We start from the raw sequence: 18,034 nt of genomic DNA on the forward strand, positions 1-18,034 counted from the left end.
TGATATGAAGTTGGTAGGGTTGGCTGAAGTGATAATCATACTAGTGTTACTCTACTTATGTATTTAGTTTTCAACAAGCCAACATTTTATAAGAAGTCTATAAAGAGTTTCAGACAGAAACATTTTCCCATGGCTAACCGCAGATAATCATGGCACTACTTACGAGTAATGAGTGCAACGTCACACCACGCGTATCATATTATCCTTAATTGCCAGAGTAATATATCAATAGTGGCCCAATAGTTAGAGACTCATTAGCATGCCTAAGACTAGGGAATGTAGATGTCACCTCATGTGAAACTTTATTATCTAGCAATCCTCGTGTGAATCACATTTAATGACATAAAATATCACTCTCATGAATAATAACTATATGATATATATCTTAGATGGCATGAAAGTTGAATTCCCTTGTTTATCATGTTACATTGAATATTCGCTATTGTATGATACACATCTATAGGTGTCAGGGAATCCGGGAATCAAATTTGGTGTGTCGCAGATTGTCTCTAGGGCTAGTGCAACATATTATCTCTGTCACAGCAACTTACCCTAAGAAGTAGAGTGCTCCAAGTGGTTGAAGAGATGACAGTATATTAATAAAAGTTCATTTCAACTCTCAGTTTAAGTGTTGTTAAGAATTCATTTTTAAAGTTGATTACGGTATATGATGTCAATAAGACCAACTTTATGCTATAAAAATTGGCCATAAATAGATGAAGCAGGTGAACAGCTGGCTAGAGGTGTGGGTTGAGTTTCATATACCAATACTGGTAGTTGACCATCTTTACGCCATAGCAGCAATATAATTAGAGTTTAGAGGGTGTGCGGCTGGGTGGAGGTACCAGGTACTATTAAATGACTCTCTTTGAAACACCAATCAGAGTGAAAAAGAACTAAGAAAACTGTTCTACTAGTTCGAAATACATTTTTTAAGTTACAAAAAGCAACAATACTTGTGTGCGACGCATCTCAAGGTACCTTTCAGCTAGTAATAACTGAAGCTTTCCTGCTGGCCTATTGAGAACCAAAACAGGAAGCAGTAAACAATTTATTCTGGAATTATTGATGAGTGACCTCAATGGCAATACATGGTATGGCATTATTCTCTTTGAAGTTGTTTCCTCACGGGTGAGAATATTGATGTTCTTTTCATCACACCATCCAGCGAGCACCTGTCTGTACCAAAATTACCGTGTCGACTAACATGCTTATTTGTCCCATGTATTACTTACATGTATATCTGCTTTAAAAAGCTAAAAAGATACAGACTAAAAGTACATCTTTGTAATTCACCACAGCACAATGCGTTTATTAGAGCTATACCAAGCTATGGCATTGCTATCTGTTCACTCTTTGGGCCTTATTAACCCTTGCACCTGAACACCTTCAACAATTAGAGAATAGTGAAAAGTGGAGCATCTAGAGTCACTATTCCAAGCGCATGTGCAAGTACATAAACCTCAGCTGGGTTCAGACTAGATGTAGCACATTCATAAGTCGTACTAGTTAATTTAATTTCATTAGGAAAATATAATCATAACTGAAAAATGGCAACAGGGAATTATTTTTAAACAACTATTCCTGTTATGACATTGAATAAATTTTTAAGTTAAAACAATAATTTTAAAAGTAAATCATCAAAGCCAATGACTATACCATTTAATAAATATAGCTTTTGGACTGACAAACAATATAAATTTTATATAACAAACATCATTACATGATCACTGACATAATATAAGATATGTAATTACGCAATAATCAAATCAAACTCTGATTGTAACAATAATAGAAAACAGTATAATAGTTCAATTTGACAATAAAACTTCTAGACTAGCGAAGTGAAGCACCATGTGATTGCGCAATAATTGATGAATAATAACTCGGGTAGAAATCACAGCTGGCCAATAGGAGTGCAACTGACAGGTGATAAACAGCCTCAACTCTGCAAGAAGACAACTTTGAATGAAACAAAACTCAAATTGATAATCTACTACAAAGAAAAGTTGAGATTAGCGTTTGAGTTGTTAGAGTCCGCATGGTACAATAAACAGAAATACCCAACAAGAAATCGTCATTACATTACATCAGCTGTGTTTGGTTTCACTCAGCTTTGAGAAGTCTGAATGACGCCTGGTATTTCTGTTCTGTTTAGCTAAGTGCTTATAAATCTATAGCTACTAGTGGCCATGCTGACTTTAAACACGTGTCTATATTACTAGACTGACTGACAACGAGCAGTCTAACAACCTAAGTAAAGCAAAAAGCTGTCCTGTTTTAGACTTCAAATTTGGTAAAATGGACACTTACTACAATTAGTAAAAATATGCGCTAAAACAAGAATTCCGGTTGAAGAACTTAAACTTTGATGAATAATAAAACAAGTTGCACTATTTGGGTTTCTTAAGAGAGCCTAAAGATCAAGCGGATTTACTATTGCCTAAAGTAATTATTGAAATGTGATAACTAAAACTATTAGAAACTATATTAACTTCAAGTATTAATACAGCCCTTGGGCGTGAGGAACGGGCAGATGATAATCGAACCTTCTAACATTAAGAGCTTCGGTTAAAAGAAACAGATGAAGTAAAGAAAGCCTAAAAAACTGCGGCAGAACAGTTTTGGTAGTGATCAATTTCATTTAGTCCGGCACAATTAAAACTTGCATGTGATTGGACAAGCTTTTATCAGCGAATTAAATTATTGACTTTATTTATTCACAAATGGTTGATTCAATTGTGATTCTAAAGGCAACAAATAGACTTGCATGATAGCGAGACTTGAAATAGTTGAAACAAAGTTAATTTTCTGAGTTCGCTAGAGACTGACGTGGCCACTTCTTGTAAACCTTGATTGCTTAGGTTGAGATGCGCATTTCAGAATATCCAGTTTGGTTTTTGTATGACCGCCTCTTTAGGATGTTGCTATAATCAAGGTGCCTTCGTGCAAATTTTATTATTCAATAGATGTATCCACTGATGTAGGCTAATAAACAATAATCAAGGTCTATGCCGCAGGTAGTCAATGGCAAGTCTAATATAAACAACTTGCTGTAACGAATTTGTAGCTTTGAGCTACGCTTGATTGATATAAAGCTAGATGCCAGGACTAAACGTCCGCAACTTTTGCAGACGGATATATACCGGTATTTACCATCAATAGATTCCATGAGAAATAATGAGATAGTGAGGTAATATACATTATTTATCTAAATGCAGATTATTCTCAGGTTGCACTCACACTATCCTTGATCTTACCTAGTCAGCCTGATCCAGAGCAGATGTGCTTGCAATATGTGATATACTCGGCAGCGCTACCCACTTTGCACACACCCCAGAGACTGAGTGGTATGGTAGAGGCAGCGCCTATCAGTATAATCAGCGCTGCCTCACACTGGCGGCTAGATGTTGTTTGTAACCTACAAATTTGATAAAGTAGGCACGAATGGTTTTTCTTAGATATTGGACTTCAAGATTTTAATAATATATGTAGCGACTTTGTAATGGGGAGAACTACAGAAAAATTATCTGATGTTACATCGTAAGGATGTTAGAAACTGTAGTAGGCAGGGACTCAAAACAACTATTTGTAACAGCTTAGACACAACTTGCCTCTAATTTAATTATATTTGAACAACAATGATCCAATATCCGTTATTATATTAATACTAGCTGGATGACCGACATTGTCGGAGTATTAAAAATCAGCTTATAAACAATGAGAGGTAATGTAGTTGCCTGCCACTTGCTATTAGCCTGGCACATTCTAATGGATAATTTGGGTAAGCTCACTAATAAGAGCTACAGCTCTCCATGACGTTACGCCATCACGCTGCGTCGTAACAGAGAGCGGTAGCGTATTCTCTCCCATATAGCCACATATATCACTTAATGAATCTATTAAGCTCGTGTGGCTGAATCGGTAAGGCAGTTGGAATGGTGAATGAGAGGGTCCAAGATCAAATCCTCTGCAATACAGAATCTTTATTCCAAATTTTAATAGCTGTAGCCGGACAAACACACATAACAACTTTTAAAAATATACATATAGACTAGTACCCTGGCACCCTGGTGTGGTGTGAGAAATTATAATGTGTGCTGATAGAGCACAGAGTATAACTAACTGCACAAGTATCGCAAATGGTTACCAAAAGGCAGTCGATTGGTGCAGGTGTTAACATTTCAGTTTACAAAGCTGAAAATCATGAGCTCGATCCTCAATAAAAAAAACTTTTTTCATAGCCGAACACGAACACAGCTCTTATTATAGTAGAGATAAGGCTATTATTTTTTATACCAGTACCCTGGTAGTCTGTTGTGCCGTGGAAGATTGTCAAGTGTGTCATTAAAGCACAGAGAATAAGCATGTACATAATCGTTCAGAAAGGATGGCAGATGGTCGATTGACGCAATTGTTAGAGCATTGTTAGATCGTAGAGCATCAGGCAACTGAAGCGAACGTAATGAGCTCGAATCAGTTTCCAACCCCAAACCGTGGCTCTGGACATAAGGACGGCTCTTATTATAGTCCATGTCAAATATAGTTGGCTATTTTCTGGAGTAGGCTTCAAACAAGCACTAGAGGACTACCTGCAACAACATCCTGTTTTGCGTGCTTGAATGATTCAATAAAGCAGTCTGCACAATGTCAGGCTTGTTGTTAACCTCATGATTAAATTGGCTGAAAATCATTCAAGAACTTTTTAGAAGAAGTCCAGGATCTAGAATGGTAGCTTCTAATTTGCTTTTAGATTTTCAACGTTTATGTTGACTGGTTAATGAGGCTTGTATAGTAATGAGAGCCAGTTGACTGGCTATCTATTAATAACACAGAATAAATTATCTACCGTGACATGGTACCAATATGGCTAGCTTTTTGTCTTGTCAGTTTAAAGTATAATTTCTTTCCTAGCTAATGTATACATTGACTGTACACTGGCTATGTATGTATGGACTGTACACTGACTATGTATATAGGGACTGTACGCTGACTATGTATATAGGGACTGTACGCTGACTATGTATATATGGACTATACACTGACTATGTATATATGGACTATACACTAACTGTGTATATAGAAACTACACTGACTATGTATATAGGGACTGAACACTATGTATATAGAGACTGTACACTATGTATATAGGGACTATACGCTATGTATATAGGGACTGTACACTATGTATATAGGGACTATACGCTATGTATATAGGGACTGTACACTATGTATATAGGGACTGTACACTACGTATATGGGACTGTACACTATGTATATAGGGACTGTACACTATGTATATAGGGACTGTACACTATGTATATAGAGACTGTACACTATGTATATAGAGACTGTACACTATGTATATAGAGACTGTACACTATGTATATAGAGACTGTACACTATGTATATAGGGACTGTACACTACGTATATGGGACTGTACACTATGTATATAGGGACTATACACTGACTAAGAAGCTGCCAATGTCTCTACTACCTATATGCATGTTTCTGTCCTAGAGGGTAGTTGCTGTCCTAGAGGGTAGTTGCTGTCCTAGAGGGTAGTTGCTGCAGAAATCTTACTACACCTAGTACCTATCCTGTTATAGATCCCAGCAGCCTAGCAAAGACAGAAATGGGTTCTGGTTCATTAAAGAGAGAGGGCTGGCTGGGCACCCTGACTGCAAGACAAATAGCTGAGTAACAGTTGTCTTTTATGGCTAAAGCATCAGATATTTTCAGCTAATGCTACACATAAGGGGTCTCCAATCACCAATAGTACATACAATGTGAGATAGATGGAAATTAGAGCACTTTTTATCAGAAATAGCTCTCTCTCTCTCTGGCTTTGTTCATTTCCCATGCCCCACAATGTTTCCTGTTTATGATCAATTTACACCACTGATTGCAAGTGGTTTGCACTGATGAGCCAGCAAAAGAGAACAGAATATAAAACAAATCAAGGTTCACAGGCTATGAATGTGAAAACAACACATTGTCATGGTAGGTTCACCCTTCCAGGCTTCTCAGGCTTCTGAACAGTATTAATAGAGAGAAACAATGACTAATATACAGTAGAATGCTCCGATAATGATGAAACCCAGTTATGAAAGTAGCCACTTCACATCTTATTATAACCAGTAAGGTCACTGGCTTGTTATTAAACCAATAGATGCTGCCAGCCAACCAACCAACCTTTGAGGTGTATAGGAAATGCATGCAATTATCCACAGCATAACGATGGCAAGGCCGAGCAACTCCCTTCCCTCGGTATAGAGCAAAGGATTGTGTCCATGAGGAGCTCTCTGCGTTTCTTCACTCACATACATAATGGTGTAGCAGCACATCGCTAGGCAGTACGACAACTCCAAACCACAAAGAGTTTTCCAGATGATGTAGCCTGAAACGAAGAAAATTCCGTGAGCATCGACGCAGATGGCTACTTTAAATCTGTAAAAACAATAAAATAAACTGTTTATGCAAATAAATATAACAAAACTGGGTTGCAGCAGTTGTTTTGTATAATTTTTAGAACGCAACATAATTTAACAGTATTGTTAGGCAACCCAAACCGACTGCAAGAACTAGCATTTTTAAAATATGCTCCAGCAATAGCCATGGATCTATATAGTTAATTTACAACTAGGGTCTGGTAGCATAAATCTATATTTATAAAAGCAGACAAAGCGCTGGTTGAAAAGTAGTTCTATCATGAATAGCTAGCTGTCCTTGGGCAATTTCTCAAACAATCAGTTTGGGCGGTGAAAGAGCTTATTGAATATGCATGCCTAAAGGTAGGAAAATGTATGAGGAGACTACTCCCATTTCTTAGTGACGACACAGACTAAAACTGTTAGTTATGCATGCATTACCACTGCTAGTAGACAGCTAAATAAGCTTGCCTAGAAAATGGTACAAGTAGAGTCACTACAGTGAGTTACATAACTGTGCATTTATCGGTTGATGTGAACATGAAAAACAGATCATACAGTGGTGTATGATCTGTTTAAATTGAACAGAAATAAATTGAGACCCATATGTTGGAAAATTAAAATTCTCCTTCACACCATTGTTACTCATTGTGAATTTAGTCAATAGTCATAAATTATATATTAAATTAATCCTCATTTTGTCCTGATTTCAAATATGTAAACCAAACAGCTGTAGACTTGCGTATATCAATGATTGTGTAGGCTAAACTCTTTTGAAAGATTTCATTTTTTAATGTTTGAAGATAACCATCTGTACAGATATGATCACACCACATACATTCTTATTTGCTTATTCTAAGTCATATACATGTATATGACTCAAAATAGCAGCAGATAAAAACGGATCATATGTTGATTCTGTGTTCAAAGATACTTTACTTAAATAAAACTCTTTTTGTTCAATTGTCACCAAACCAATGAAAACAGACTAGATCATGATTGGCTCGGTCTAGAAGAGTTTAAACAGTTGATGTGAGTCTAGCAGACATGCCGGGCTGAGATAAAAAAAATGACAGTAGCCATTGTGAGTTGAACATATACCAATGACTAGAAGGTCTCTGACCGGTAAAAGGTTGCCTCCATTCGCCAAGCCAAATATTAATAACATCTAACTCATAAATCCCAGTCGACTTAGACAAGGACAGCCAGTAGTTGTCCATATTTCATATGGGTAGCATTGCCAAAGAAATGCTTTTAGCCTGACACATGATTGGTCTGCCCTATTGAGGAATTCTTATTTGCTCCGTGTGAGTGTCACATGGAGATTTCGCTAAAACATAAGCTAAATATAGACTAATTTATGTTTATTAAATACATAGCCTCAAGCTTAGCAATCATCTTTTTTAAATGGCGTATTTCAATATAACACTAATTTTTTATTTTGATAATGCTTTCAACCACATGAGGTTACCAATAAATGAGAACTAAATTGAATATTCACTAAGTTTCCATACGGCGGTACTGTAGCGACGCCTGGGTGTGCCGAAGCAATGCGCTAGGCAGACAAGCAGATCGTGTTTCCATAGGGGGCTATAGTAGATCGGTTGTTGTGTGATGCCTTATGTCAAGACATATGACGCAACGGGAAAACAAGACCTGTGTCGCACGCCATTGTGTGCGACACCATTAATCGCTAAGGCCATTTCTATGCCAAACAGATGGCACATCGCACGGTTGTTTCGCTTTCAAACATAACCCTGAATTAAGATGAAATGAGAGTGACATAGCGGTTTCTATTATGGCATTGCAGTGCAATATGCGGGTATCGGTACGGTATAGCTATATGGAAACTTAGTATTTATAACCTTTGCAGGTGGGTGCCCTAAAAAGTGCTAAGAAACCAGTAGAGAACTATGGCAGCTAGAGAGACAGATAAGTAAATGAAAGAAAGAGAGATGTAGTGAGACGATGTCAGTGCTTGTTTGGAGTGAGTACATAATAGCTAAAATGGTCACTAACTCGAGACTGTTGCCCTGCTCTTTGTTATAACTCCAATGATAGAAAATGTTTTTCACAAGAAATTTCACCCTGGGCTTCCTACAGTGAGAAAGTGTTATGAAACCTGCGAAAATGGGATAACTCCTCGTGTCATCAGTGACACATGCTGAAGAGTTAAGAATGTGAAAGTGGAGAAAACGGGTTGAACTATGATTCTTTAGAATCGACCGAAGAGTGTATATGTATTTTCCGGTTCGCATAACGTAAAATCCCTATAACATGTAAATATTTTCGGAACATAATTTACATGGTAGGGGCTTCTACTGTAGTTGGAGCTGTCAATGATGTTAGAGAACTCAAACATTTGGACAGAAGTTCAATCGCTGATTTTCTAAATTTTTTTAAGCCTCTGTTGTAGTTTTTAGCCTGATCAGAGTCGTGTTAGCTAAAGGATACATCAGCGATAGTTCAAGGGGTGGAGAAGTCGATACTGAATTGACCAAGAGCTCTGTAGCAAATTCAATATCATTTTAAGAGTAATGCTCAGGCTCCATTTTTTGAGTAAAAACACCAGATGTCTTACTTGTCTTTATATATATATAGTACAGAGCTGCCTGGTGAGCCACACATTTTTCTAGCCATAGTGATGTATCTACAATCTCATTTAGAATCTTGTACATATGTGTGTACTACTGTACAGTCAAACATCTATGTACAACTTTTCCAGCATACGGTGTGAAATGTGAGTCAATATCGTACTTCACAGCCAATGTAATCAAGTGTTCAAAAAGCTTTTAGACATCGTGTGTTTGTAGAAAGTGAATAGCATAAAAATATATGTTAAAGGTTGACTTGCAACAAAATTCACATTACAGTTATTTGGTATCAAAAGATTCACCATGTCTTACTCTGTGGTGTTGTAGGTGCAAAATATGTGGAAAGGTGATTACAAGCTTTTAAAAGCTAAAAAACGAACAGAAAGTCGCAGCCACACGAGACCGCCGTAGTTTGGATTCCTTTTCCAAAACGGATCAAATGTGATGTAGTTGTGAGAGATGGTTTCTGTTTACACTTTCTTGCAACCTTATTCGTCGAAATATTTTCACAAATATACTTCACGCATTCAATAAAACTATGTCTATTGTTCTTACGAGTCTGTTTTATCGTCATCGTTATGCTGTCACTTTTAGCAGTGATATCTTTTAACTTACCATAAAAATTCGTTTAATTTTTTAGCCTTAGCTTGAAGGAGTACATATTGTCTGATAATCATGACGAGCCTGTTGGTCACCTGTGATAATCGAAGTGCTGCATAAATTATTTGCGAAGTATTGGGTCACATGATCAGATTACGACTTGCCAATTAGACCAGGCCGAAACAAAACTGTGAAGTAGCTAGCATCTATATTTGATACCGGATCTTCAGTAAAACCCAAAGTGTTTGTCATAAACTAGTAATAAAATAAGTTTTATATTGAGCTTTGTATTGGCCTTTCAATTCACGTGAGAACATACGTGACAAGACGATAACCAAATTTCGTGGTTATATCATCGAAATAAAGAGATTCCAATCTACGGCGGCTTTTCGTTTTTGAGCTTTTAAGAGCTTGTAATACCATTTCCACATATTTGGCACTTACAACACAACAGAGTAAGACACGGTAAACCTTTTGATACCAAATAACTGTAATATGAATTTTGTTGCAAGTCAACCTTTAAGTTACATGAATCTTCACTAGTCCAGTTTGGGTATGTTACACTGCCTGTGTCAATCACCTATATCCATGTCTATCACCTATATCCATGTCTATCACCTATATCCATGTCTATCACCTATATCTATGTCTATCACCTATATCTATGTCTATCACCTATATCTATGTCTATCACCTATATCTATGTCTATCACCTATATCTATGTCTATCACCTATATCTATGTCTATCACCTATATCTACGTCTATCACCTAAATCTACGTCTATCACCTATATCCATGTCTATCACCTATATCTACGTCTATCACCTATATCCATGTCTATCACCTATATCCATGTCTATCACCTATATCTATGTCTATCACCTATATCTATGTCTATCACCTATATCTATGTCTATCACCTATATCTATGTCTATTACCTATATCTATGTCTATCACCTATATCTACGTCTATCACCTATATCCATGTCTATCACCTATATCCATGTCTATCACCTATATCTATGTCTATCACCCATATCTATGTCTATCACCTATATCTACGTCTATCACCTATGTCTACGTCTATCACCTATGTCTACGTCTATCACCTATATCTACGTCTATCACCTTTATCTATGTCTATCACCCCATCTGCCTCGGCACATACCCATCGCAAGGCCTACACATTCATTAGCGTGTTTTCAGCATAAAATAACAGAAGCTTCTTTATATTGACCACCTTTTTCTGAATTTTTTTCGTTACATCGCGCTATAATGTATTTCTCTTATTCTTGTTTTATCTGCAGCATTTATTAAGAACTTGCAGTAAGTGTTTGGCCATGGAATGGATTAAGCGCATCAGATTGCATTCTTATTGGAACATTCTATCCGACATACAACCGCTTCAACATACAAAACAAAGTATCGTGAGGGAAGAGCATCACGAGAAGAGCCGGTGCCAGCGTGACGGTCGATTGACAGGCTGGGCCTCCCCCTCTCGCCCAGAGGCTGGGCCGGCAATAAAGATAAGAGTGACGCGAGTCACATAGCAACAAAACGTTACGGCGGAAATCGAAACCGCAAGTGGGCGGAGCCAACAAAGAGCGAAAAAGATAAAAGGAAGTACGATTGGAAAGGCAATCAGAGCAGCTTCCTGCATACGATACACACTATATTCTCATACTGTTTATTATTTATGTATGCATGCTGGACCTTGTTGTATTAATACAAATACATTTATCATGTAAATATGCATTGTATGCTCAGATAACAACTCGGTCTTCGTGGTTTACTCGGCTTGTGAGTAACCGCGAAAGTGACACGGTAAAATCCCCCGCAGTGTATTATATAGATTGAATCAGGTTCATCTGTAGAGGTTTGACTGGTTATATATTACACATACCTAAATGATCTAGTTGATTGGTTTCTACTGCATAATTATTGAAAGCTAGATATAAGTTTCTTTATGATAATTACACAATATTTTTAAAAAGATTTCAAGGACTTTTTTGTTGGAGTAAATAAGAGACTCTACTAGCTGTATGTGCCTACAAAAAATGTCATGTTTGTATGTGCCTACAGCTACATCAAAAAAAGAAAGGAGAGCATACAGAATTCAAACACAGGCCTATTGAATTATCTCAATTCAACATGCTCATCTTCCATAAAAATGTTAATTTTTACATGACTAAAAATTTGTTGGCACTAATATTCATAGATATATATTATGACAGCTGTAACACAAATAATTCTGCGAAGCTGATCACAATATTTGAATATAAAAACCATGCATCAAATGCTGCCTATAAAACACTGCTCAGAGCAACAAGCATGTAAGTAGATAGACCTACATGTATGTTCAGGCTTCTCATAATATAAACAAGTTTCTTTCATGGGTCCACAAATGAGGCCACCAGCAAAATTAAAGCAAGCTGCTTGAAAAACGCATTAATGAATTTTTGTGAGCAGAAAAATTGCTGAGAGAAATTGTGTTCAAACCCACTGAACTTCCAATGTTTTTCACAAATCGATGCAGCAGCTAGTAATAAAAAATAATTTTCTTGTGACAAAACTTAACAATACATATTTTAAAAACTTACCATGAAAATGAGGAGACAGAACAATCGTAAAACAGACCAAGCATGCGAGGGCATAGACAGTCTAAAAGAAACATATGAAAAGTCATTATAAGTCAACCATAGGAACAATCATAGTGTAAAACAGGTTTTCAGCTGTCAACTGCATACCATTGACAGTGCACAAGAGCTAATGATAAAAATGAGAAAGGGTGGAAACAAATTGAAACAAATTCTCATCATTTGTTCCAAGTTTCTGCAACTATTGCTGTGAATGATGGAGTATATCTAACATAGTGTTTATGACATGGTGTGATGTTGGGAGAAATTGATAACCTATAATGATGCATTACACAATCAAATGTGACATGTGCTTGTGACATGCTCACATACATAAATCGATAGAAAACTTTGTGTTTATTCATAAGCCATCTAAATCCCAATACTTCATCTAAATTTGCCTTAAGGTGTGCAGCCAGCAGTTTTGTCAGCATTTAAAAAATTGAAAAAATTTAAAAATTTAAAATAAAAATTGAATTGTTAAAGATTAACAGGACTCAAAGTCAACTGATATGGCTTCACAATGAGCTTCACAATGAGCTTCACAATGAGCTTCACAATGAGCTTCACAATGAGCTTCACAATGAGGTTGGTAATGTTTACAAAAAGACATTATTCCAGGCTCTAGCTACTCCCATTCAATCTTGTGTTTATATTCAAGTATCCACCTTGTTCTATGCTAAAACAGATTAACTTTCAAGAAAAGAAAATTAAAGAAAGAAAAGAAAAACATTCAAAGCTATTTGTTAGTTAAATATCACATATGATGGCAGAAGATAAATAGTACCAGAATATCTTTTAGAGGTGTCAACAATATTTATGGGCCAAACCTAGTGGCAAAGTTGCAATGGGCACGCTAAGTTAAATTAAAAAATATCACAAGAAAGATTTTTTATAGTTGTTTTTAAAAATCCAGTCCACTCTATACGAGCCTCAAAATCACAGCTTTTATGACAATAATTTGCCTTCACAAAGAAAATCAGCAAATATACCAAAATTATAGTCTCAGCACCTGATATGTAGTTGGCTAATAAAGGTACACAGTCAAGCTTTCTTCTTATGTATCATACTGTAAGTATTTGTAAGTACTGTAAGTAAGTGCTTACAGGTTGTAGAGAGAATCAGCTTTGTAGATGAGCATTGAACAATAGGAATCTACAGCACCAAACTACCAAAAAGAAGACAACTACATAAGACACAATGCATCCAATGAAAGTGACTCATTAGCCGATGTCCACAATGGGAAGACATGTTAAGAGGAGGTTACTACACAGCCATTAGTAGCCCAAACAAACTGTTGAATAACTCACCATCCAAAGCACTGGATCGGGATCATTGTGTTGCAGGGCCACACACACTAGAAAGAACACTGCCATTATACCATTGCCAAGCCTCCATGCCTTGAATTTTAATGTGCTGGGTGTGGTCAAGCCAGCGTCTTCCGTTTTCATATTTAGCTTTTTTGCAAATCTGAATAGTTCCTAATAGCTACAACAAAATGAATTGATAATAGATGCTGGGTTCAGTTAAACTTGCTTGCACAAACTATATAATCAGACAATGAACCATTCAGTCTATGAGCTGTTATTTAGACCAATTTTGACCGCAATGAATAATAGTTTGTTTAATACTGATTTAAGACATGCTAAAAAGACCGATTGTTGAGAGTTTCAACAAAGATCAATTTTGCCGATTTTATTTTTAAGTTCATCCGAAGGTTTTTACGCTTTCGTTGGGCCATTGCCAAACGGATCTTTGGTAAAACTTGACCTTTTGCAAACCTTTATAAGAATCGTTAACCAAAATATTTTGCCGATCATGATAATAATGACGCCCCTGCACTATTAAAAGTTAACGTTTATCTCTATGGCTTGAAATAAAGTGATACTCTACAGCGACAAAAACCGTTCCTGTAGCCATTGAGCAAATAACTGTTCGAGTTAATGATGTTGAGGTCGAGTTATCTAAAGCAGTTTATCATTGCGTGGGAACGGACCAAACAAATCCGTTCGAGTTAACCAAGAGTTCGTGATAAAATTTTACCATACATTTTATTCGAGGGCGAGTTCTCCGAGTTTGACTATACTTAGCCGCCAAAAATTCCTAAAAAGTTGGGGCGGCTCAGCCGGCCAGCCGCCCCAGGGAATACGGGCCTGTATATAAAACTCAGAGTTTGTCGTCTGTCGTCGTTAAGTGTCTGTCCAGCTATAGCGATTAAAATATAGGAATGAACAAGGCGCTTCGTAGTGGATTTGATTACACAAAGATCAAAACCCCAAGTTTGTGAACACGCGCACCTAACCCCAAGGCTACGCCGTTCTTACTATTTCATCGCTCTTACCATATACTGTATACCCTTTGCACGATTGCACATGTTAGATTATTAACTAATACAGTGCACCTACGGGTTATGGTGCCCCTGTTATAAGATTTTTTTGCCTTTCTTTATGAAACTTTTTCGTTTTCACCATACTAGGGCGAATTTGTTTTCTGCCATACGATATCAACAGAAGTCTCATAAAATTAAAATTTGGCAGTTGGTATACTGATTACGACGAAATAACAAAAATTTCGATAAGCTATTCACTGAAATCCCTCCCACATTGCCTGAATGAGATATATCTTGCTCGCTATCTCAGTTCAGCATTATACGTTAAGTAAAGTTATAGTAAAAGCGGCTTTGAAAACAGATACGTAATAAAATTTTAGTTGAAAGGTGAAGTTTAGTAAAATACAAATTAAAACTTCCTTCAAGTATGTGTTTAGTAAGTTATATTCATTTGAGTTAGATTTAATGTTTATGTTATAAGTCTGTCTCGAAAGTAAGAACTCTCCACAGTATGTACTGCACATGGTACATTGTAATATTACATTTTCTCGCAAATCATGACCCTTAAATACACTAAAGTTACTGTAGGTAACTATAGTTATTAAGGTGAATATATTGTTCTGATACTATTTTTTATGTGCACAGTAGGTATATACAATTTTAATGATTTTCACCAGGGGTGTTTGCATTTGATAATTACTACAGGTCTCTATACCACTCCATTCTGTATTTTTGCTACAACTCTGAAATGAGTTAAAATCATATAAATGTATACCAAATAATTTTTCATTGTAGTCATAGCAAAACAGATTTTATCTAGCCATTACTTGCTGATTACTTTACATTCACATTTAAAGACTTTTATATTTGTTTTATTTTGTTTCTCAATATATTTGACCTGCACAAAACATTTTCTTCTTGATAGGAAGCTTAAAAGTTACAGTTGTTTGACAAAGTTTGAAAACCTATACAGTGGTTTTATTTTTTCTCTTAATTTATTTGAGCTGCACAAAACGCTTTTCTCATGATATGAAGTTTGAAGTTAGAATGGTAACTGTTGTTACAAGTTAAATAAAAATAAATTATTTGTGCAAAGGCTTTTTTTACCAGGGCATTCAGTAGTCGTTACATAAGTTTGAAATTACAGAAAATGAAAAAATTCACAAAAAAATTATCAAAGTGCCTTAAAAGGCCAGAACAATAAGTAAAATATTGTATCAGCAATACGTCTAAAAATTGGCCAAAGCGAAAAATTGAATTTCTCCTAGTTTGTCCATTAAATATTACATTGAAATTTATGATTTTGGAGGTCTTGACTATCAGTCTTGACTAAAATTTGATTCAATTGATAAACCTAAGCAGTACAAACAGATATCAAAAAATAAACGTAGGCCTTACGTTTTAGTTATAAAACCATATTAATATTTCAATCAATTTGATAACAAAATAACATTACTTGATTCATTCATTGTTACATGTGCTCAGTGCTCACGTATTTATTTTACCTATTAATCATGCTTGTACAACCTCTTTCGTTGCATCGCACTATAATGTTTTCAGAACAAATTGGTTTATAATATTAAACACGAAGAAATAATATTAAACTTTGTTACCATCGTGAGTGTCAGTATACTATTTATCAACCATATATTTTAGTTTTGTTGTCGCAACTAAAGTTATTGCAATTATAAATAAAAGTAATTTAAACAGATTAATGCTAATATTAATTGCTTATTTTTCATAAAACTGTTATAGTTGATGGTTAGTTGTTCAGTGTCATCATGTGAAGTCGCGGTACCTGATATCTTTCCTTACTTTGTAAAACGTGACCCTAAGGTCACATAAATTGTAGCCCAACACATAATTCTCGTATAACGGGTCGAAAACTTGCTTTTTCGCAAACTGACAATAAAGTAATCTCGACCATGTCAAGGTTTATTTTGAGCAAAATAGTTGACTCACCGAGCTTCGCACGCTTTGTGAAGTTATATACATGTATACAGTATATAAGAGCAATCTTTATTTTGGTTGTCAATAGTCATATTTTACAATATATTTTTACAAGGTACCGCAGCAAGTAAACTAACTGAAAATCAGTGTACAAAATGAAAAAAAAACTAATGAGTGGTCTAACTAACGTAATAATGTTGGAACTGAAAGCATAAAATATGTAAAAAACAAACTTGAGGATTGATATGTTTAAACAAAAGTGGAGAAATATAAGTTTTGTAAAAATAGTTATGCATATATATGACAACAGAATTCTAGTTATGAAAACAGTGTATAATACAAAAATGGGTAAAAATGGGTAAGGCTAGATGGTGAATTAGTCAAAGGATAGCAGGTGTAGTTTTAAAAGATAGCATAGAAAGAATTCTTAAAGGAGTGCAGAGGCTATTAAATGAATTTAGCAGGTTACTATTGAGTTTGTTGTGGTTTATGGCACTAGGCAATTTAAATCTGGTCCTAGTTTTGTGATCACGGTTTATGGTCTGAAAGCTATAGCTGAGATATTTTGAGCAGTTATTGTGAAGTATTGAATGAGCAGTGCGGCAGTCAATGTATTGTGATAGCTTAGGTAAGGGAAGAACGCAGTAGTGCTTATTATTAAATTGGTAGGTGGTAAGCAATAGTTTTTATAGGAATATTTATGTCTTTGCATATAAGTCGCAAAGCTTTTTTGCAACATAAATAGTAAGTTGGTATATTTTACAGGTGTTGTAAGGTAGAATATATGTAGGCCATATATAAGATAGGAATAGATAATATTATAGTAATATAGTCTGGGAGTATCAAAGTTCATAAGATGATGAATGTTATAAAATAAATGTAGGTTGTGCTAATATGGGTAGTAAGGGCGATGTATTCAGATTAATGATTAATAAGAGTAAATAGTGTGGTCATTTTCATTTCAGAATCTAAACCGGAAAGCAATGTATTATGTAGAAACAATATTACTTGACTCATTAGAATAACCCATTTATACAACACCCCTTTCTAAGCGGGTACCTATCTAAACTGAATGACTCGCGCAATCACTTTTTGGGAAAGCTAAATAAAGTGACTAAAGTAAGCGTATGGCTTGAAAGCTTATAAAGTAAGTATACATGTTCATATTAATAGAGCTGGTAATTCTCTAGTCTTTTAGGTATTTTTCGCTCTTTAGCTAGAGCACAACACCTACCTGATCTAGAATAACTGGCGGAGTGAGTTAATTGTGAACTCGTGCCATCTGCGCTATCCAAATCAAGTGCCTGCGATCCTGAAGACGCGGCCTCAATTTTATTCATTGGTCCTGGCACCTCTGTACTCTCAAGACCTGACAGAAAAGCTTTAGATCATGGCACCTCGGGGCTCTCCTCCCGGACACACACCAGAGCCTACTTGTTTCTTCTGATTGTTTCCTTAGCAGTCTGCACATTGCAAGAACGTGGAGCAAT

General features: G+C 35.9%; 1 protein-coding gene across 2 annotated transcripts; it reads right to left on the minus strand.

The window, feature by feature from the left end:
* Positions 1-1,684: 1,684 nt before the first annotated feature.
* LOC137406661 (transmembrane protein 220-like) lies at positions 1,685-16,410 on the minus strand. 2 transcript variants are annotated; one of them, XM_068093282.1, is made up of 6 exons: positions 16,393-16,410; positions 13,576-13,753; positions 12,230-12,290; positions 6,197-6,401; positions 3,261-3,421; positions 1,685-1,948 (listed from the first exon to the last, which is right to left on the minus strand). In XM_068093282.1, the coding sequence occupies exons 2-5, from the start codon at positions 13,714-13,716 to the stop codon at positions 3,265-3,267; spliced, it is 564 nt and encodes a 187-aa protein (XP_067949383.1). In that variant the 5' UTR covers positions 13,717-13,753; positions 16,393-16,410; the 3' UTR covers positions 1,685-1,948; positions 3,261-3,264. The 2 variants fall into 2 exon arrangements, with proteins under 2 accessions (XP_067949383.1, XP_067949375.1); XM_068093274.1 differs by lacking the exon at positions 16,393-16,410 and adding an exon at positions 16,100-16,164.
* Positions 16,411-18,034: the final 1,624 nt, after the last annotated feature.

This window comes from Watersipora subatra, chromosome 1 (assembly GCF_963576615.1).
Source record: "Watersipora subatra chromosome 1, tzWatSuba1.1, whole genome shotgun sequence".
Lineage (NCBI taxonomy): Eukaryota > Metazoa > Bryozoa > Gymnolaemata > Cheilostomatida > Watersiporidae > Watersipora > Watersipora subatra.